Source organism: Myotis yumanensis, unplaced genomic scaffold, assembly GCF_028538775.1.
Source record: "Myotis yumanensis isolate MYYU_CA2020_CCGP unplaced genomic scaffold, mMyoYum1.0.hap1 SCAF_3, whole genome shotgun sequence".
Classification (NCBI taxonomy): domain Eukaryota; kingdom Metazoa; phylum Chordata; class Mammalia; order Chiroptera; family Vespertilionidae; genus Myotis; species Myotis yumanensis.
The window spans coordinates 65,312,084-65,336,060 of record NW_027223754.1 but is presented as its reverse complement, the minus strand read 5'-3'; the positions used below and the strand labels follow the sequence as shown (position 1 = coordinate 65,336,060).

Sequence of the window (23,977 nt, the reverse complement as noted above, 5' to 3'; positions counted from 1 at the left end):
ATATTTACAAATTTATGCTCTATTTTACTAACTCTAAAATATGATGGCTAAACTGATTCAAATACTGGAGACTTATTTTTTAAAGCTGTTTAAGTTTCTTTGAATGCCTGCCATGATAAAGTGTTTCTGATTGCCTGAGTGTGCCCTTTATGGACATAATGATTTTTTGCTTGATTACTCAACAAGTTGTCTGCCAGCTCTCAATCTTGCAACATGTTGATATTAACTAATAGGAACATTTTGTAGAACAAGTATCGAACAATTTAGCCTGCAAAAGCACCCAGAAGTGAAATAATTATTCACTCAGAAGATTTTATCTTCCTAAAAACTTTCTGAAATCTGAACTTCACTTATGTTTTTGTTTTATTTATATTGAAGGTCTAACTCAAGGGAAGTATGCAATAAGCTTGATGTATTATTATTAAAATTTAACTAAATATTTTTTCAGGAATTTTGCTTATTGGGAATCTTCACATGAAGCACATATTTCATATATAAGAAAAGCATTCTCTCTTTTGTCTATTGTTTTAAAGAAATTATTGACTTTAAGCTGTTCTATTTATTTATACATATAACAGTGATAAATTATGGTATTGCTACATCTGAACTTAGTGTTGCTGATAATACATTATTCCTGTGCAGCAATATATCATACATTTTCTTTTTCTAAGATTATTAAATATGCTAACATATACAAATATATAGCTAAATGTATATAAAAGTAATGGCAATTAATATAACATATTGCTTGCAATATAAAAGTCAATATTGAACCTATTAGTATAGACTTTTATTTGGAAATTAAACAATCCCATAAAGTTTGTTATATCATAATTGATTCTTTAATATAATTACATATATTACAAACCACTATTCATTCAGTCTCTCTTCTACATAAACTTCCCCTAATAAAGTCTAATAACACAAGGGATTATAGAATAAAGAAATTTATGTAATGCTTTAATACAAATGACCTAATTTTTGACTGTTTCTTTTGTAAAATAAGTGTTTTATATGTGTATGGTAACTATTACTTTGTAAATGATTTACTAAAGCCTAAGCTATATTATCAGTGGTTTCTTTCACTTTATATCTAGCCTTTTTAATGCCCTTCATGGTATTATATAGTCTACAGATCAGTAATAAATTTATTGTAACTTTAATAATATAACATAAATTATTGATAATGTTAGGGAAAAACTAGTTGAAAAGAATAAATAAACCAATTTTTTCCCTTCAAGAACAAGCTGTGAAAAAGAAATCAGAAAACTTAACTTATATAAAATATATGATAGTGTCCTTTAGGGCTGCTTTATGGATCTATTGTTAAAATCAATAAATGTAAAAAAAAAAATCAATAAATGTATTTCAGTATTTGAAAAGACCTTGAAAATTGTGTACTTTACAAATATATATTATTAACCACTATCTATAATCCACTTATTTTGAAATGGAAATTTGCTAAGTGACTAAAAATTTAAATGTAAAAATAAGTAACAACAATAATAATAACTATTACTGTAATTACATTAAAGCTATAAAAATAACCAAGGATATAAACATTACATTATAAGCAGTTAGAATAAATGCTAAAAGGTATGCATCAAACTTTATGGACAATTATCAAAGGTTATCTTCTCAGATATCCCCTCACAATCTATTTAAATATAGTGTAGATTGATTTCCTGCTTTGTTACTATAAGGACAAGTTAGATGTTGAGAATCTGAAGAGCAAAGAAGAATCTCTACCCTGATAACATAGGAAAAGACAGCTGACAGTTTCACAGCGAGAAAGGAAATTTGACATTTTAACTTAGAGTTGAAAGATGAGTAGAAATTTGAAAGATGAAGTAAGGAGAAAGCATTACATGTAGGGAAATATTATGAGTAAAGACAAGGGTCATGAAAGGTCATAGAGGTGACAAATAAAGAGTGGCAGGTATGTCATGTTGATGGAAGAGGTTGTAGTGATGGGAGGGAAAGAAGAGATTCAGCTTGTAGAATGAGAAGATTAAAAGGAGAATGAAGGGGGTTGTGCGTCCTGCTGTAGAGTTGGAACTTCTCTCTGAGGCAATGAGAAAAGGACAAAAAACAATATTCTTAGAGATCATCAAGGTCATAGTTTAGTTTGCTGTGCATATTAACTAGTATTTCCCTTGCAAGCCAAACATTGGCAGGGAATCAGAAATATTCCTGACTTTAGCAAACTCTTGTAGAATTTTGCTGAGTATGGCAAGAATCTGAGTCTCCCCTACTGCTTTCCCTAATGTATGTGTTTATTCAGCATGCCGATGAGTGTTACCTAAAGTTTAGCGACCAGGTGTCAGTGTGTTGAAGTCTAGTTGCCATGTGCTTATCTGAGTATCACATATTTACTATTCTAGTAACTACAAAATAGCAGTTGCAGGAAAGAAATCTTGTATTAGGATATGGGTCAAATGTGTGTAAAGTGGTTTTGTAGGTACTAAGAACCAGGCTGTTCCCATTTTTAACTGTGTCATATGTAGAGTCTGACCCTTTGCCATGAACTATTAAGAGTCTGAATTTAACCCTACTTGGCAACTAACAGATTCCCTATCACAGCTGAAAGAAGACACATGATTCCTGGGTCAGAGAAAAATGACTTCATTACTCACCGCACAAGAGACAGTATGAGCTTCATGTTCATATTGCTGCTTCACATCCCCCCAAGTCCCACCAGGCTGATGCAGAGAGACTCGGGTAAATGCTGACACACAGTGGGTTTTTCTCACATTTGAAGGTCACTGAGTTTATGAAATGTTTATTCTTTTTTTAAAATATATTTTATTGATTTTTTACAGAGAGGAAGGGAGAGGGATAGAGAGTTAGAAACATCGATGGGAGAGAAACATCGATCAGCTGCCTCCTGCAAACCTCCTACTGGGGATGTGCCCGCAACCAAGGCACATGCCCTTGACTGGAATCGAACCTGGGACTTTTCAGTCTGCAGGTTGATGCTCTATCCACTGAGCCAAACCAGTTAGGGCGAAATGCTTATTCTTTAAAAGAGGATGCCAACAAACCTACCTAACTTTTGCTCTGGAGAGAGGCATTATTATTCTGGAGAAGAAACAGTTCTGCTCTCTGTCCCAAAGAAAGACATTGTTTCTACCTTCCAAAGCTGTCTGATTTACAAATGCCCTGAATAAGATAGTATGAAAAAAAGTTGCCGATACTTTTTGTTTGGAAAATGTGCAGTAATGCTAGAACCTGATGGTTGAATTATCTAGGAACCCTGTTGTCCTGATGTCCTAAGGCACCTCTTGCTATCACAACCATAGTTCACGTGGCAGGATGCCAGAAGAGTGGAAGAAGGAGCACAACCTCTGCCTTTAAGATTTCATCTTTTAAGTGCACAGCTCACGTCTTACATGCCATTGGCCAGAACTTAGTCACATGGCAACCCCTAACTGGTAAGGTGCTGGAAATGTTCTTATTTTAGGTGACCATGTGCCTATCTAACAATTGCTGTTTATATTGTCATATGAAAAGGAGTGAATGAGTATTAGGAGATACTTAGACGTTTCTGACCCAACACTGGGTCTTTTCTAGTCCTGGGTACCATCGTGCCTTCTATCTTAAGCACCTACTTCCTATAGAGGCTAGGTTGCTGCTCCTTCATCTCTCATCAATGAATTCAGCTGTGTTTCTACTAGACGATCTTTCCTGATACTACTTTGTCTGCTTTCAGAAATTTAACATTATTTCCAATCTGTATCCCAAGTAAAGTTATTTAATACTTGTCATACTTTATCAATAGTGCATATTCCAGGAATGGCTATGGAAAGTTACTCCAATTACATATTCTAAATATTTTAAGGTTTTACTGATTAGCCTGTGATATTAATTATGATTTTGATTCACAATATGGTTACCCAGAAGGTATGTTGTTATCCCTTCCTTTGCATAATAAAAGTGTAAAAATTTCACAACCCCCATAACATAAACTCTTCAAAACAGCTCCCTAGAGCCATAACTCTGTTTGATCCTTTGTGTCCCATTGAGAACTCTTTAATTTAGTCCCAAAAGAAGGCTTGCTGATAGATCCTGCTGTCAGAATACTTCACCTCTGCCATTCAGGGAACCTTTTTGTGAAAAGTACTTGCTGCGGTGCCTGATAGTACAGTGAGCGGATGTCGGTAAGCTTACAACAGCTTGTATGCTGCTTTTGTTCCTCCTTCCTAGAAATGTGGATGCATGGGGGAAACTCAGACCGAGACTTGCTGCATTTAAAACATGGCTGGCATGCAAGATTGTGTGTTAAGGTTTAATAGAAAATACTTACCTTAATTTATTAGAATATGCCCATATTTCCTAAAAAGGAAAACAACTCACAATTTTAAATACGCAAATTACTTTGGGTCAATTAACCACATCCCAACACTTGGTAGAATTCAACAACATAAACCTGATAGAAATGGCCACTTCTATTCTTTTTTTTTTTAAAATATACTTTTAAAAAATATATATTTCATTGATTTTTTGCAGAGAGGAAGGGATAGGGATAGAGAGTTAGAAACATCGATGAGAGAGAAACATTGATCAGCTACCTTCTGCACACTCCACATTGGGTATGTGCCCTCAACCAAGGTACATGCCCTTGACCGGAATCGAACCTGGGACACTCGAGTTTACAGGCCGACGCTCTATCCACTGAGCAAAACCAGTTAGGGTGGCCACTTCTAGTCTTAATCCCTCCCTCTTTCCTTGCCAACTCATGTTCTACCCCTCTTAAAATTCTGCATTCCCTTCCTCTGTTGCTTTAATATTTCCTGACACTATTTTTCTCAAGTCTGATAAACTGCATCCTGTTAGTGGTGATCTTGCCACATGGACTTCCATGCACATAAACAACTTGAGTTGTTTTAGGCTATCACTCTAGAGAGTTTTCAAATGTCTCTGAAGATTAGGTGAAAATCTGAAGAGAAAAACTAAGTGGATAGTCACAAGTTACTAAGAATAAACAACGGAAAGGAAATCAAAGCAGAGAGATGAGCATGTGAAAAGGCAAAAGGGTGTCAACTATCAAAGCATGTTCAGGGAATCGGAGTGATTCAGTATGTCTGGGACATAGAGAGACTGTAAGGCCAGGGTAAGAGTGAAGACTGGAGAAGAAAGAAGAGTTCAAAATCATAAAATATATTGCATTCCAGACTGTGGAGCCTGGTATTGGCTGTGCTCAACCTGGGGACTACAATGAATTATCTGTTGTTTCTGTTACATTCTAGTACTGAGGCATGATTTATCAAGTAATTCCTTTGAACCACTGGAGTACATCTTAGCCAATCCACTATTATGATGGAATTTCTTTGAACAATTATACATTATTCTTCACCAGAGTGATCTTTATAAAATTGAATTGCAACCATGTCACTGCCCTGTTTTAGCCTTTATAATATCTTTACCTTAGCCAAGTTGTTATGTGACCTGAGGCCTCCTTTTATATCCAATCTGTTAGGGCCACTCTCTCTCATTATATTCCAGCCAAACTCAAATCCCCTCCATTTGTTTGCATTTCACACTCAGGGACTTGACACAAATTGTTCCTTCTCCTTGCTTCTCATTGATTTCCCCACTTTCTGGAAAGCTGTTAAGTCAATCAAGTTCCAGCTTAAAAGTCATTTCCCACCTCCACCCCCACCCCGAACCCCAGGAGGCAAATTACAAACCTCCCAAGTGAGATTCAGTAAACAAGGAGTTTCATTTAAAAAAAAAAATGTGTGAATCTAAGATAATACAAATTTTAATATAAATTGCTTATTATATAAAAGCTTATATAAAATGTGGAGGTCCACTTTTAAGAAAGACAACACTAAAGTTTGAATACAAAAATAGAAACAGAGTATTTAGAATCACCAAGCAAGTGACGGGCCTTGAGGCATAAGTGAGTTGCTGTGCTAGATATGGGGGCACACCAAATAAAACAACAGACTCTGACACATGTTCTCATGATTCTCCAAGCTGTATAAAATTCCGGCTGCAACTGCAAAAATTGTGACTTGCAGAAATGGCAACTCTCCCATGAATATAACTAACATGAGATTTTGAAAGAATGTTTGAATAAGTTTTGGATGGAATAATGAAACGAACTCAGTTGTTTGGGGGGATCACTAGGGGCAACAGAATGCATTTATTAAAATTCAAGCATTTATGGATGTGCGCAGACAGTGTCAGTATCTGCTGTATGAGCTGAGAAAATAAAAATAAACAAACAAGAAAGAGTTTTTAGGTACAAAGTTTGAAAGAACCAACCTAAAGCTAAAAGCACAAAAGAATCATGGAATCACTAGTGGAGATATTCGGGAGTCACATGGCCATCTACAACCAATATCTGTTAACTGTTTGGTTGTATTTTCTTTATTCATTGAGTAACTTTGTGGCTGTGCTGACATAAGATGATGTAACTGCCATTTAGCATAATCTTCTTATTGGAAGAATGACCAAAATGTTTCATGAAATGGATATAATTTTGCACTTAAATTTATCAGAATACATGCATTAATTTTAAGCTATAAACCAACTTCTTGTTTTCCCACAACAAATGGTATCATAAATAATCTAAATTCAAGAGGGACGTTCACTATTTTGATTAGCCTTAATTAGAAAAATTATTCAAAATCACATCCAGAGAAGCAGCAGTCAGATTAGAATGACACATTAGAGAAATGTGAAAATAACATAAGAGGGGGAAAAAACACACATCAGTAGAGATGAGAAAAACAACTGTCAAAGGGTGATGTTGAAACAATTTTCTGCTATGGGTCTAAAGTGAAAGGTGACTTTCTAGTGATTATATTTTTTTCTGAGTAAAACAGAAAAACAACAAAAAGACATTAGTAGACAGCCATCAAACCACAAAATTTTTAGGCGATTAAATCATACCTGTGGTGGGGGTGGGAAAAAGATATTCAAATGAGAGTTGTACTATTTTGTTTTAAAGGAGAAAGATTAATTGAAGTAAATGTTGCATTATTTAAAACATTCCATAGAGTAAAACTAAAATTTGGGAAAATACACTCAATTAAAAAGTAAAAACTTTGAGTACTATCACATTCTGATATTTGGTATGAATAATGCTTTAGAGTAAAACAGAATTTCTTAAGATATTAAATATTCTAGCTGGCCAAAAAATAAAACAAAAAGAAAAACAACCCAAATGATAAATTCCATGTATAACTAAGTTAAAAGAGGCATTAGAAAAAATTGGATCAACATTACAATTATAATAATATATGAAATTTATAAAACATTGCCCATTAAATATTTTGTTTATTAGATTTTTATCCCATTTATTGCTGATTGAGTTTGGGGGGATCTATAACAAAACACACATATTTTAAGATATTTCAACGTAAAGTATGAGGGAAGGAATTAATGGGAGGTAATTATTAAAAACCTAGAATAAGATGAGTAACTTTAATATAGTCTGTTTGTATGTATGTGTGTATCATCCTTACCGAATAATGTTGCAAATAAATAAGATAATAAATAGGTAAGGATATTTCTCATCCCTGTTAAGAAAATTTGCTGACCTACCTCGATGTGGGGCTAGGAGGACCAGAAGAGATAAACCAAAGAACTTATACACTTATATGCATAGCCCGTGGACATGGGCAATAGGGTGGTGAAGAGTGGGGAGGGGCTGGGAGGAAGGAGGTAAAGGGGTAAAATGAGAGATAACTGTGATACATCAAGGATAAAAAATATATTTAGAACAAAAAAAATAAAATTTGCTGTGTCAATGAGATATTCATCTTCTAAAGAATACAAGAAATGAACTCATTAAGCATCAATGTAAGTGGCAGGAAAAAAATGACCAATAAACAGATAGATTGTTACTCCTATATAAATATTAGAAAAGGGAAAAAGGCTAACAAAGTCTATACTTATCTATACAGGAATTAAAAAACATTAACATCGAAGAGAAATGTTCATTCTCGTTTTGCAAGTTTTACTATCCATGAATAGCTAAGTCTGCAGGACACTTCAAAAAATGAATTTAATGTAGAATAAAGAAAACTTTTATTAATTTATAAATTAAGTAACATTAAATAAAAAATATTGTGATTTTTAAGAAAAAATAGAACCTTTTTTATATTAATAACATATTAATATTAATAACATATATTAATAACATATATTCTCTATAACTAAAATGACAATATTAACATAAATTTAAAAATAATTTTTTGTGATTGCTATTAAAAGGTATAGCAGAATTTTAAAAATATATTCATAGAGGAGTGGAAAATGGAATGTTCCTAATTCACAAAGAAACAATTCCAGCCCAGTTGGTGTAGCTCAGTGGCTGAGCATCGACCTATGAACCTGGAGGTCATGGTTCGATTCCCAGTCAGGGCACATGCCCAGGTTGTGGGGCATGCAGGAGGCAGCCAATCAATGATTCTCTATCATCATTGATGTTTCTATCTCTCTCCCTTTCCCTTCCTCTCTGCAATCAATAAAAAAATATATATTTTTTAAAAAGAAACAATTCCAAGAAATGTCTTTTGCATAACTTACAGATGAGACTAGGTGGAAAGTTGGTAATATGTTTCAATTCCCTCTTCAGACAAATCTCAGTATAACAAGGAAGCTATAAGAAGAAAACCTCTAACCATTTTTTTTTTTTAATATAGCATACCATCACTATGAAATAAATAGGGTATATATAAATTGAAATCCTTTTTATTTGTACACAATGGTTTTCCAAGGTAGCAATGATAGTAAGATTCTGGATTTTTCTTAACTACTACAGTCAAAAGAAAATTACAGGAATGTCTGCAGATATTATTTGCTATTAAAGATGGTACTAGCAGAAAGTTTGATAGTTAAAACTATGCTGCAGAAATGTCTCTTTACCAAATACAAAAACAAAATTTACAGGTAGCAATTTGCTTTGGCTTTCCATGATTCTGCTCCACCATTCTTTTCTCATCTAATAGATTTTTAAAATAATAATTACATATACTGACTGTGAGATAAATTAAAAGACTTAGATGCTCTGACAGGAAAAATCACAAGGAGTACATGGAATGACAAAATGAAGCACAATGGAGTATGGCTAAGGGTCTTTCTTTAACATAAGAACATCTTACTATTCAAGCAAAGAAAGTATATACTTTTCAACATTTCCCTTCTGGGAAAATTCAGTAAACAGTGCTTTTAAAAAAAAAAATTAAGAAAATATACATTTGGTGATACAAGACATTTTAAAGATAAGATAATAAGCTAGCACACTCAATTGAAAAAAATGCTTATGAAGTAGATAGAAAAGAGAGGAATCAAAAATATCATGTAAGAAAAACTAAAATGCAAAAAATTTTAAGTTTACATTGGAAATAAAGTTCATAACAAAATGTCAATTATTGAATTTATGATATAGAAGACAAAATTTCCCAGTTTATGTGGAAAAGAAAATTACCAGGGAGAAAAGGCATTTATGGAAAAGAAATCCTACTAAATAAAATACTTAAAATATTTATTTTAAGCCTGAAAATAATAGCTTTTTATATAAAATTTTGGGAAATATTTTAGATATATATTATTTTAGATATAAGTATTTTAGATACAATTAAATACTTTTGATGTAAAAAATGAGAGACTACTGACTTACATTTAGTTTTGTTTATTTGGGTGTTTTTTTCATATGGTTTACTACTAAATAGCCATTAAAATTTGAATTTCCAAAAGTTTTTAATGCTATGGTAATATTTATTTACAATTTAGGTGACAGAAGCAGTATACTAGAGGCCTGTTGCATGAAAAAGATTCGTGCAATAGGCCTTCCCATCCCCTGGCTGCTGGCACCGGTTTTCCTCTGACACCCGGGACCCAGGCCTTCGCTTCTGCCGGAGGCGCCTCCAAGCCTCTCGAGACTCCAGCAGCTGTAATTTTCGCTCGGGCTGCTTCGTGCCTACCTATGCAAGTTAACTGCCATCTTTGTTGACGGTTAATTTGCATATCTTGCTGATTAGCCAATGGGAGACGTAGCGAAGGTCCAGTCAATTTCAATCGTTGTCTATTATTAGATAGGATTATAATAGTAACTTTGTAAATATCCATACTCACACATATTTAGAAAATGCATTTAGATTCTCAAAGGTTATTAGGAGTAACTAAATTGGGCGTGGTCAGTGTCACTCAGTGGTTAGAGTGCCAGCCTTCGCACCAAAGGGTTAAGCGTTCAATTCACTGTCAAGGGCATGTACCTGGGTTGCAGGATCCATCCCTGCCCCATCAGGACATGTGAGGGCACGTGGGGGAGGGAGGCAGCCAATCAATGTAGCTGTCTGTCTGTCTGTTTCTGTCTCTGTCTCTTTCTCGTCCTCCCCCTCTTTCTCTCCCTTCTACTCTCTCTAAAAATTAAAGGAAAAAATATCCTTGGGTGAGGATTAACAAAAAGGGCAATTCATTCACCATTTGCTGAGTATGTATGGTAAAGGGCTAGCAAGCCCAAGAATATAACAATGAGTGATGCTTATAAAATATCAACATTTAGTGAACTTATAAAGCTAGGGATAAGAGACAAAAACAGCCCTAACCAGTTTGGCTCAGTGGGTAGAGCGTTGGCCTGTGGACTAAAAGGTCCCAGGTTTGATTCCGGTCAAGGGCATGTACCTTGGTTGCAGGCACATCCCCAGTAGGAGGCGTGCAGGAGGCAGCTGATCGATGTTTCTCTCTCATTGATGTTTCCAACTCTCTATCCCTCTCCCTTCATCTCTGTAAAAAATCAATAAAATATATATGTTTTTTAAAAAAGAGACAAAAACAATAACATATATAATTTTAAGAACAGTAAGTAAATAGTTTGGAAAGGTATGCAGTGTTGCCTATTTTAAATATAATGGCTAATAAACAACTTCATGTGAACAAATTCTGAGATGAAACCTGAATAATGAGAAGGATTCAGGCACCTGAGATTTGCTAGAAACAGCATCTCAGACAAAAAAAAAAAAAAAGAAAAAAGAAAACACAAAAGGACTGATTTGGCTTAGAAGTTGCCATATTTGAGGCATAGGTAAAAGGGCAACTTGGCTGATGCACAGAGAAAAAGGAGCAGACAGGGCCAAGATCTAGTGGCTCCTTGTAGGTAAAGACATGCATTTTATTCTAATTGCAAAGAGAGCCCTTGAAGAACACTGACATTATTTGCATTCATAAAAGGTTATTCTGGCTGCTTTAGCAAGTGGACTGTATGGGAATGAGTAGGGAGACCAGATTGTTAGTTTGAGCAGTTGTCCAGGCAAAGATGTGTTATTAGCTTTGTTCAGGCCAGGGGTTCTCAAGGTAATGAGAAGGAGTGCATTTTGCCATCCCCAAGGACATCTGACAACGTCAGCAGGCATCTTGGTTGTCACATTGGGGTCGGAGTAACCAGCACCTAGTGCATAGAAGCTCAGGATGCCGTTAAATACCCTCCAATGCACAGGCCAGAGCCTCACCCCCAACAGAAATATATCTGGCTCGAAAAGTAAAGAGTATTAAGGCTGAGAATTCCTGATATAGAGTAAAAGAAGTAGAAATTGTGAAAAGTGACTAGATTGTTATAATTAGGCAAAAAATATATATTGGGCACCAAACTTCTTATAGCCTTTTGGAGTCTCACCGGGTAATGTTATCAGAAAGAATATTAAGTTTGCAAATCTTTATTGAATGTAATTTTCATGAAATGTATTTGATACATCTTTAACCAGCAATTCATGTGAAGAAGTTTTGGTTTCTATTTTATATGAAGAGACAACCAGAAAAATGCACAGTCTTTCTTGATTTGTCAATTATCCATGAAGACTAATTTTTTAAAACAATTAAAATCTGAAGATATTTTTAAAAGATTTTAACTGAACAATCTCACTAAGAGTTAATTTATAAGAATATTCACTCAAAAACTTTTTTTTTCCCAGATAAAAAGGAAAAATCTACTCACTTGCCATTCAGTGCTGCTACACCAACTGTGCTTCGGGCAATTGACATACTTGCAACAAAAGTCCACTGCTGACTCTGGGGATCCCATCTCTCCACTGTATTCAGATAGCTCCAGCCATCATGGCCTCCCACAGCATAAATCGGGCCTTCAAGTACGGTCACACCTAGAACATAGAAGTGAAAACTGAATGGATTTATTCCACAGTGAGATTTTAAAAATCAAATTGATAGTAAACAGCCCAGCTGGGGTGGCAAAGTGGTTGAACATCAATCCATGAACCACAAGGTCACAGTCTCGATTCCTGGTCAGGCTGGGTTGCGGGCTCGATCCCCAGTAGGGGTGTGCAGGAGGCAGCTGATTGATGATGTTTCTCTCTCAGCAATGTTTCCAAACCCCCATTCCTCTCCCTCCCTCTCTCTCTAAAAATAAATAAAAACATATTTAAAAAATTGATGGTAAAATATATGATGCTATTCAGAGTAGGCTGTAGATGTTAGGAAACAATTGCAATGCTGTAGAAACTGTTTACTAAAGTTTAATCATTAAATTGAAAACATTTAGAACCAAAAATAAATAGTATGACCTAGATGCTTTACAAACTTAAAGACATTTTCTTATTTATGTCCATGTGAAAAAGAAAATTCTAAAATCAGAGTTGATACATCTTGTGCCTCTACATTGAAGAATATTTTTATACTGCCATTTCAAATACTTTATTACTTTAAGCAACGTTGTATTAAGTAATGTAACATCAATTTGAACAGAGCATAGTATATACTTCTATGTTATTAAGATTACCTTTAATTTCTCCCAGTAATCTTTTTCTAATTAAAAAATTCCTATATAATACATATTTTATCTTTCTTACTTTATTTCAATGTATGCTATCAACATTTATGAATTCAATTTTTTCTTGCTGAATTTATTTTTTAAGTTATGAAATATTTTTTCTCTCTACAGTAGTGATTCTCACCTTAAAGGTATAATTTTTTAAATATTAATGAACCTGCATTAAGTTTGTTTTTGTTCCAGGATACTGATCTTTGACTTACATGGTTATTTAATCCATCTATATTTAATGTAATAGTTGATTATTTTTTTAGATTAGATTTTAATGTTTCTCCTATTTGTTCTTTCCATTTTATTTATTTATTTATTTATTTATTTATGTAAATTTGTCTTTATTGTTGAAAGTATTACAGATGTCCCCTGTTTCCCCATTGACCCCTTCTCGCCTGCCTTCCCCTGCCACCCCCCGGACCTTCACCACCCTGTTGTCTGTGTCCATGGGTTATGCACATATGCATATAAGTTCTTTGGTTAATTCTCCCCACCTCCTGCCTTATTCCATGTCCCTGGATTTATTTTGTTCATCAGTTTATTTTGTTCTTTAGATTCCACATTCTTAAAGAGCACCTACTTTATTTATGATGTGCCAGCATTTATGATGGTATATTAAATATAGAAGTCATAGTATGAGTTTATTACTGGTTGATAATTAAGTTAGTAAATTTTAATTATTATAAAAGTAAAATGGTCAGTATAATCCCTCTTAGAATTAGTTATTAAAGCTGCTTTGTTAAGATCTTCAAGCAGGACCAAAGCATAATTGTAACATATTCTTTTATTTTCAAAACTTATATTCCTTTCCCAAACAACTCTAATAGTTGAATACAAACTATATTCCAAGGATTGTATATTTTAATAAACCAAATTTGAAAAATATTCAAGTTTACTTTGAAAATATTCATACTTTATGCTTACAGATTATAAAGAAAGATATTCGTATAGATTACCACAGGATTTCTGAACTCTGGATGCCTTACAATGTGATTTGCATGTTTCTTGCAGCTGTGATGATTCCCTTGTGGAAAGGCCTCATTAAGTGAAGTGAATAATTGGACCAGAATAATCTGAAAATCAGAATGATACTTCAATTTCCTCCTTGTGCTTACTAAAAATATCTTTACAGATGTAGGAAAGCAAGGCCAACAATGCAAAAAATATTTTTCTGTGCTATATTCATGTAACAATGTTAAACCTGCATTAAAGCTTAATAATCTAATGAAAACAATAGAAATATCTAAAGTCATTTTTTTTATCCTGATCTGAAGAGGATATTTTTTTCCATTGATCTTTTAGAGAGAGTGAAAGGTTGGAGGAGGGGCAGGGTGAGAGAGAGAGAGAGGTGAGAGAAACATCAACTGGTTGCCTCCCACTTGGGCCCTGACTGGAGCCGGGGATCAAATCCACAAGAGGAATCAAACCCATGACCCTTTGGTCCACAGGCTGACATTCTAACCACTGAGCAAAACCAGCCAGGACTCTAAAGTGTCTCTAACTTAATTTTGTGTGACTCTAACTTAATAATTGTATGATTTCTTCTGACAAAAATTTGTAAAATTTATTTTTGATGTTTATAGTTACCAAAATTTTCTTCTTTTAAATTCATATAATTGCTTATATATTTTATACTATACTATAGATATTATTTCCCTTGATAATTCTGCAGTAAAATCTCTTTTAGAACTTTTCTGTATAATTTTCCTTCAAGATAATTCAATGAAAGTAGCAAGCTATCCCACATTTTTAGGTAAGACAGCAAAAGTTAAAGGTAAGCACTTTCCATATGGGTTTTAGTTGCTAGTAATATTTTTTATGCAGTCCTACAAAGTATCCCACCCTTGACCTACTGAATAAAAATCTTCATTTTAAGAAAATCCTCAGGTAATATGCATATTAAAGTTTAAGAAGTTACAGTGGTCTCCAAAGTGGAGGACCTCTTCCTCATAGGGTGCACAATACTATAATCCGGATATGCAAATAATATATTAGAAATTATATTGTCTTATTATTTAATGTGTACCTTTGCATGTTTTATAATAATTGTAGTCTTAAACAATTAATATATTTTTTATAATTTATAAAAATCCTCTTAGAGTAAATAATTAATTTATGAAAAATCTATTGCTGTAAAACTTGTTTACCAATAATCATGCTCATACAAAAATGTTGGAGATTATTTCTTAGCTAATCCCTTGCTTAGCTATCATATTAGTACATACTAATTGCAGGCAAGGTGAGTTTTTGTTTTTGTTTTTTTTGTTTTGTTTTGTTTTTTGTTGTTTTTTTTAAAAAAAATATATTTTATTGATTTTTCACAGAGAGGAAGGGAGAGAGACAGAGAGTTAGAAACATCGATGAGAGAGAAACACCGATCAGCTGCCTCCTGCACATCTCCAACTGGGGATGTGTCCGCAACCCAGGTATATGCCCCCGACCGGAATCGAACCCGGGACCTTTCAGTCCGCAGGCCGACGCTCTATCCACTGAGCCAAACCGGTTTCGGCAAGGTGAGTTTTTGAATGAAAACTAGAATTGTTTTATAATTAGAGTCAAACCCTTTCTACCGAATTTTTAAAAGGCTAAACATTTACCTTTGATTTCTATATTATCTATGTAGCAGTGACTGATAATTGGTACTCACCCTGTTTTTTCTTATCCTATCATAATAAAGCCACTAAGTTTTAAGTGGTCACATAGCTGCTCAAAAAAAAAAAAATGTAAAAAAAGATAAAACATCAGTCTTTTTTTAGGCAGATGCAACAAATTGACTAAAGCATAGGTACTAGTATGCTGTGTCTGTAATGATGATACAATGGATAGAGTAGAAGCAGCATTAGGCAATGAGGTGCCCTTGGGCCTGTTGTTAAACACAGGGGACTAACAGCAAAGCTGCTGGTGCTCTCAGGGCTTGACAGCTGAATGGTGGTCTTGCTCACAGATGCTCAAATCCTCCCTTTATTCTTGTTAAACCATTGCTGTTCTGGGTTTTACTCTGAGATCAGCTGACTTTGTTCTAGTCCACTCAACTAGGCGCATTCAACTTTCTGACTTTTTAGATAATACCTGAATCCTTAGCAATATCCACCAAATACTCTAATTTTGTTTTTTTAAAAAATTGTATGTTACCAACATGTATTATGTATTTCAGAGAAATACACATAATGTATAGACATGAATGTAACCTTATTCTGATTGTCATTAAGTTAAGCCTCTTGAGATGAGGATATCATTTTGAATTAGGCAGATGGTCCCTGAATTCAGTGATGAGTGTCTTTATAAGAAAAACATGGGAGATATGAGGAATATGCCTCTTTCTGTATAGATAGATATAGCTGAACTAAGTTTTAGAATATCTGTAATATATTTTACTTTATTTTTTATTTGTGTGCTCTGTATAACAAAAAGAGCAAATAATAATAATGAGGAGGAGAAGGAGGAGGAGGAGGAGAAAAAGAAGAAGAAGAAGAAGAAGAAGAAGAAGAAGAAGAAGAAGGGAAATAGTAATAACACTATATCCACTCAAGAATGTGAGTGGGAACTGGGTAGCGGGAGACAAAAGGAAGTATGCATAGATATCCTTTATCTTGTCAGGGAGGATTCTCAGAAATATCCCAGCAGATTTCTCCCATACTTCCCTGTCCAGGGCTCAGTTACAAGCCTATCTTTAGTCTAGAATAATAACTATCTGAGGCAGTAGTTTTCAACCTTTTACATCTCATGGCACATATAAACTAATTATTAAAGTTATGCGGCACACCAAAAAATATATCTTTGTTGATATGATAAAAAAAAAAAAGGTATGATTTTGATTCATTCAAACCAGACAGCAATTGTGGCCTTGGCTGTTTGTGGGGGAGTACAGGAGACTTGGTTGAAAACTTTGTAAGGAGGAAATTCCATCCTAGACAAGTTGGCTAAAGGCAGCCCACTCTGCTTATCAGAATTCCATCCTAGGGAAGTTGGCCAAAGGCGTCCGCCCCTAATTGTTCCTTGACCTTTCCAAACAAGTTTGTGCATGTGCAGACCCTTGGGTGTTTACCAGAATCTTTATACTTAGTCTTTAGGTGTCTTGCTTAAAGGATATTGCAGACACCTGTGTCCTCCCAAGATTACTTACCCTACTGATTGTATCTAAAAGATAAACTCTATCCCAAAATGCTGTTATAATAAAAGCCTGAAGAGGCAGACGAACAAGGCAGTCTGGTTCCTTTAGCCAGGCAGTCCCTTAGCCCTCTCTTTCACAGCAAACTTTGTGTCAAAGTAATCCATTCATCCATCACTCAGGGTCTGCTGGTCAGCCCCGGAAAGTGGTGCCCCATGTGAGGACCAAGGAACACAACGAGACACGGCGGAAATCTCAAAAACGAAGAGTAAGAAAATGAAGAGTTACTACACAGTAAGTCATTGGAGCCCATTTGGGATTTCCAGTTTTGATGGGATTGTGTCTTAGCTAAGTTTTCACAATCCGACAGCAGCTGTCTGACAAGTTATTAAAAGCAAATGGTGCCTCGGTTACAGAAGAACAATTAAAGAGCCTGTTGCAGACTGTTACAATTTATAATCCATGGTTCCTTGATGCTGGAACATTAGGCCTTGATCTCTGGAAGCAAGTAGGTAGGAATTTAAGGAGAAATCAGGCCCAGGGAAAACAAATGCCCTTGTCATCTTTAACTATGTGGGCTCTTGTTCAAGCTGCACTATGCCCACTTTATAATGAGGATCAAAAGCCTACAGAATGCAGGAGGCCTTACCACTGCCCCTTCCTCCTGAGGTAGAGCCTGTAACACCTAAGGCCCCACCATCAGAGGAAGCCCTTCCCATTCTCCTCCTCTGGTGAGGAAGGCTCATCAACTAGATCCCCAGTCATTGGATCATGTGACAGCCAATCTATGTTAGAAGGAGAGCTTTTGGCGTGTGCAGTTATGCAAGATCAGCAAGGTAATAGGATTCATGAGCCACTCTCCTTTAATACCTTTAAGAAATAAGGAAAAGCGTTAGAGAAAATGAGGCTAACGGTCCATTTGCAAAAGGACTCCTTAATGCCTTGTCTGAAAATTGCCATTTGAGGCCTTGGGACTGGCAGATTTTGGCCAAAACAACTCTGGACGCCAGTCAATAGTTATTACGGAGAGCAGAATATGATGAGATCTGTGAACAGCAGGCTGTTTGCAGGTGTTCACTGGCGACCCCACCTGGGAGCCCTCTGGGCCACAGTCTGGCTGTAAGTCCCAGGCACTTTAAGACATCTTCTGAAAGATCCATGAAAAAGACTCTGTTTTATGAAGTCTTGTCTGTGGGTTATGCGTGCCTATAAATATTGTATATAAGAGTGTCTGTTGATTGTTGCTTTATGTCTCTTTGTTGTTTGGTTTCTAATGAGCGTTCTTGTCTGTCCGTAATGTTACTTGGTTGCTGATTGATGTTCTTTGCTTGCTTTCTTATTTTGGGGGGACTTAGTTTGCACTTCACCATTTTATGAACACAGGGAATCCTCTGTCTCTGCTGTTTGGGCTTTGTGTCACTCAGCACCCATTTGCTGTGCTGGGTTAGTGTGAGATAAGCTTCTGAGGCTAATGTCCCAATCCACCCTTTTATGAGTACTCATTTATTTACTGTAGGGTTTTTTGTTTCTGTTTTTAAGATCTCTTCTTATATGCAAGATTTCATATTGTTAGTCTACTCAGAAAGAAAAAAAAAAATATGGGAAATAATAATTTAAACCCTACAAGTCTTTTTCCTAGGATGATTAGACCTATAGAAGTGCTCTCCAGCAGGCTGCAGAAATAGCAGTGGGGGCCACTTTGATTTTGCAAGAAAAAAATAAAATAGAATAGAACTTTTACATTAAAGCCACTAAAGGCTGGTGAGTTATCCCGGTTACAAAATATGCCAAGAAAATGCCTTGGGTAATAATAATTGGCTTTAAAATCTCAAAGAGAATAGGTGTGGGTATATCTAGTTTAAATCCATTATTGCTACATTTATTTGTGACTAAATCATTAAGAAGTATTTTTGGAAATGAAAACAAACATGTCAATCATTACTTTTACTTTCAGGCTTAACTTAGAATTATTTGCTTAAATTTGAAAAAAAAATATTCTAAACATTGCAAAACTCAGATTTATTTTTTTTGGCTTTAATATATAGATAACGTTTAGTATATCAAAGGGGTAGTGAGGAAAAACATGTTTGTTATACATGACTTACCCTTTTTAACAAGTTTTATACACTTACTAATGAAAACTCTGTTTTAACAATATATCTTCTACTCAATCAAGAAATATTGATCTACACTAACATAATCACTATCATCAATTCATATTAAAATTAATTGTATAAAATATTAATAGATCAATCACATACTAATAATTTTAATGGAAGATTTTATTTGCAAAATAACTTTTACATAGTCTTTCTTTTTGATTTCTCCATAAGTTGTTTTATTTAATTTTCACTTTATATATTTCAGCAGCTTTCTAACTCAGTTTACTACCTGCCTATCTTCTTTCTCCAACTGATTTCTGATGCTTCTATGAAATTGAGATTGATCACCCAGTAGCAAAAACAAGCCGTGCTCAAAAACTTTAAAGATTTTTCTCTGTAGAGAAAATTTTAAAGAGTAAACTTTATTATAAGATATGTTATTCAATATCTGGCCTCAAACTTTTTAAATTCTATCTACAAGTAGAATATTTATAAATTACTCAAATCAGTCTGATGTAATAGTCGGTGTTTCATCTAAGTTTCATGTAGGCTACCTTTCATGGCATTTCTTAGATTGTACCCTACACTGCAAAAGATCTCTGTAGCATATCAAAATTCTGCCCATCATTTAAATCTTTATTCAAGTTTCCAGAGATAAAATTTTATTTTCCTACCAAGCTGCAAAAAACAAACAAACAAACAAACAAAACCCACTGTTTTGGGGCAGTTTTTAATTATTTTCTGGATTGTATTAAAATAATTTAGGGTTTGTGTCTAAGAAACTGCAGCTTCTGTGAAAATAAGATTTTTTTCTCTGATTAATTGTTGCATCTTAAAAAGCACTTAGAACTGTGATTTAGACCTAATGAACATTCAATAAATGTTTGTTCACAAGTACCATGAGTAGATGAACCATGGAAGATTATAGGAAGAGTAAAAGAATGTATTAATTTAGCAAACTAAAGCCTAGAGAACAAATTGATCTTTTTCAGTCATTTGAAATGCAGTATATGATAGTAAAGAATCCCTATAAAGATATGGAAAGGGTTGGGCAGTAATTTGAAAGTAAATTAAGAGATAATGCTTTAAAATTTTTTCTCTATGAAAAAATTATACTGATTGTTGATTATATTTAAGTTTTAATATAGAGCACAATGCTGAACTAATGGCAATCTATACTAGCAAAAGGGTAATATGCAAATTAGACTGGATGTCCTTCTGGACAAAGCCATGGTGGCGGGGCCAAGGCAGAGGCAGTTAGGGGTGATCAGGCTGGCAGGGGAGAGCAGTTGGACGATCAGGTTGGCAGGAGAGAGCAATTAGGGAGACCAGGCCGGCAGAGGAGAGCAGTTAGGGAGATCAGGCTGGCAGAGGAGAGCAGTTAGGGGGATCAGGCTGGCAGGGCAGAGCAGTTGGACGATCAGGTCAGCAGGAGAGAGCAATTAGGGGGACCAGGCCAGCAGAGGAGAGCAGTTAGGGAGATCAGGCTGGCAGAGGAGAGCAGTTAGGGAGATCAGGCTGGCAGGCGAGGGCAGTTAGGGGGATCAGGCTGGCAGGGCAGAGCAGTTGGACGATCAGGTCAGCAGGAGAGAGCAATTAGGGGGACCAGGCCAGCAGAGGAGAGCAGTTAGGGAGATCAGGCTGGCAGGCGAGGGCAGTTAGGGGGATCAGGCTGGCAGGCAGGCAGTTAGGAGCCAGTGGTCCTGGATTGAGAGAGGGATGTCCAACAGCCGGTTTAGGCCCAATCTCGCAGAGGCTTAAACTGGCAGTTGGGCATCCCCTGAGGGTTCCCAGATTAAAGAGGGTGCAGGCTGGGCTGAGGGACAACCCCCTCCCATGCACGAATTTTGTGCAATGGCCCTCTAGTCATTTAATAAATGCTTACAGAATAAATTTTCAAATTATTAAGTAAAAACTATAAATTAAAACTTAGATGTTTTATTTAAAAATATTTCTTCCTGCGAATAGTAAAATGAAACAATTATATTTTAAGAACTTTAAAAAAAATTTTTTTCCATTATTTCATATAAAATGATCTGAGTTTTTTTCAGATTAAAGGAACAATTTCTGTATGGTTAAACCAAAAAGAAATTACAGTGTAAATTTTCTAAGCCAACATAGTTTGATTTACTAGTATAGTAAATCATAGGATTTTTCCAGGGTCATTTTCATTAAAGTTTTTAACAGTAAAAAATTACATAATTGTCATTAAAAAAATATATCTAAACAGCAGATAAAAAATAATTTCACTGTTGTCTTGACTAAAACAAGTGTCCAAAGGCTTAAAGAAGATATTGTAACAAGTATAAAGTCAAGTCTAACATATCAAGTGCTTTCTATCTGACTCGCTTAGGGATTAATTGTCCCCACATTTGTATATAGTTTGTTTCTGTTACACATTGACCTTGAGGTGGTATGATTAAAACCCACCCACTAATTATTAATAACTTCATTAGTTAAGGTCTTGTTTATGCTTCTGTTAATTATTAACTATTTCTTCCTTGAACTGAGATTTCTTGACTAAATATATATGTATTTGAATGTCAGGTACTTACAGAAATTGAACAAGTATTGTTCTTAACAAGAAACTAAAATGTTTTTAAAGGTTTTATTAATATATTAGAGGCCCAAAAGCACGTGCACCAGTGGGGTTCCTCGCCTGGTCTGTGCCCTCTCGCAATCTAGAACCCTTCAGGGGATGTCAGAAAGCCAGTTTCAGCCCATCCTGCGGGCCAGGCTGAGGGAACCCACCAGTGCATGAATCTGTGCACCGGGCCTCTAGTATGCATATAAGATCTTTGGTTAATATCTTCCCGTCCTCACCCCTCCTCTCTTCCCTCTGAGATTCATCAGTCTGTTCCATATTTCCATGCCTGTGCATTAAGTGTCTGACCCCTGGTGGTCATTGCATGTCATAGCTACCAGGCAAATGTTCAGACAGTTGTTTAGGCTTTTTTTTTAAAATATATTTTTATTGATTTCAGTGAGGAAGAGAGAGGGAGAGAGAGAGATAGAAACATCAATGATGAGAGAGAATCACCGATTGGCTGCCTCCTGCACGCCCCCTACTGGGGATCGATCCTGCAACCCCGGCATGTGCCCTCAACCAGAATCGAACTCAGGACCCTTCAGTCCATAGGCTGATGCTCTATTCACTAAGCCAAACCAGCTAGGGATATATATATTTGCAATTGATGACAGTATGTTATACTGATTTAATGAGTTTTTTTTTTAATATTTTATTGATTTTTTTACAGAGAGGAAGAGAGAGGGATAGAGAGTCAGAAACATTGATGGGACAGAAACATTGATCAGCTGCCTCCTGCACACCTCCTATTGGGGATGTGCCTGCAACCAAGGTACATGCCCTTGACCAGAATTGAACCTGGGACCTTCCAGTCCGCAGGCCAATGGTCTATCCACTGAGCCAAACCAGTTAGAGCTTAATGAGAGTTTTAATGTGAGCTAACAATGTTTTAGGCATTTGTGAGCAGTTAAATACAATGGGTATGCCAGCCCTGGCTGGTGTGGCTCAGTTGGATGGGCATTGTCCTGTTCACTGAACAGTTTTGGGTTTGATTCCTGGTCAGGGCACATGCCTGAATTCTGAGAGCAAAACATGGATTGGGGGCATTACGACCAAATGACTGGAACGACCAGAACGACCAATGACCATGGAAATATGGAACACACTGATGGAAATATGGAACGACATTGCCTGTATTGTGGGCTCAATCCCCAGCTTCTGCATTGAGTGTCTGTCCCCTGGTGGTCAGTGTGCATCATAGTGACTGGTCGACTGGTTGTTCTGGCCGTTCCAGTCATTTGGTCTTAATGCCCCCAATCCATGTTTTGCTCTCACTTCTATGTTTCTCTCTCTCTCCCTCTCCCTTCCTTTCTCTGTAAAAATCAATAAAAAATATTTGGAAAAAATGAGCATGACAGAGTCTCTTCTAGAAGCTAAGAGACTAAGTATGAAACATGTTTAACTAAATGATTATGATCTACAGTAATGGGTGCTAAGCCACACCCACTACGTATCATGAATGCAGAGGAGAGGATAACTAGCATTACCATGGGTGATAAAGGAAGACCTTGTCTAGGGAATGACATTAGACTCACTATTATGGGTTGAGTAACAATTCTAGATAGGAAACAGAGGAAGGGTCAATCTGGGAAGAGACAACAACTTGAGCAAAGCAGGCTGTAAAGCAGTTTCGTATATCTAGCTTGGTAAGATACCTCGTGCGATAAATCTCAGGGTGTAGTAACAGAGGGAAGTAGCAGACTTTAAAATGGCATGAGGCAAACAGTAAATATTAATGAGCTGTGAATATTACTTTAAGGAGTTTCTTCTTCATAGACGGGTAAATAGACAGATTTGTGTTTCAGAAATTTAACATCTTTTAGGGAGAAATAAATAAAGGGGAGAGATCAAGGTATATTGACAGTTTTTTATCCATTGTCTTCAAACTTAACTTAAGCAATGAAAATCAACTCCCTCATTTTACTTTTTTTTTTTTTTTTAATATATTTTATTGATTTTTTACAGAGAGGAAGGGAGAGAGATAGAGAGTTAGAAACATCGATGAGAGAGAAACATCGATCAGCCGCCTCCTGCACATCTCCCACTGGGGATGTGCCCGCAACCCAGGTACATGCCCTTGACCGGAATCGAACCTGGGACCTTTCAGTCTGCAGGCCGACGCTCTATCCACTGAGCCAACCGGTCTCGGCTCATTTTACTTTTAATAAACCACTTAACTTTCACTTCCCATCCTAAATCTTTTAGGGAGATGCAGACAAGTTAATAAATATTTCATAAATTTTTAGATGTAAGGACAAGGTTAGAGACCCCATCTATAGACTCTTTCAATAATGGCCCTTATCTGTCATTTCATGCCTCCTTGCGTTCTGGCAGCAATTGACCTTTGCTGGCACAGATTTATATGAGCTGTTTTTAGTCAAAAGCAGTTGGGA

The 23,977-nt window shown here is 35.7% G+C and overlaps 1 protein-coding gene across 1 annotated transcript in view; it reads right to left on the bottom strand.

The window, feature by feature from the left end:
• KLHL1 (kelch like family member 1) overlaps window positions 1–23,977 on the bottom strand; it is a 380,716-nt gene that overhangs the window by 26,475 nt on the left and 330,264 nt on the right. Inside the window, exon 8 of the mRNA XM_070408965.1 lies at window positions 11,948–12,110. Within this exon, the coding sequence (XP_070265066.1) occupies window positions 11,948–12,110 (163 nt within the window). The remainder of the gene's footprint in view (window positions 1–11,947; window positions 12,111–23,977) is intronic.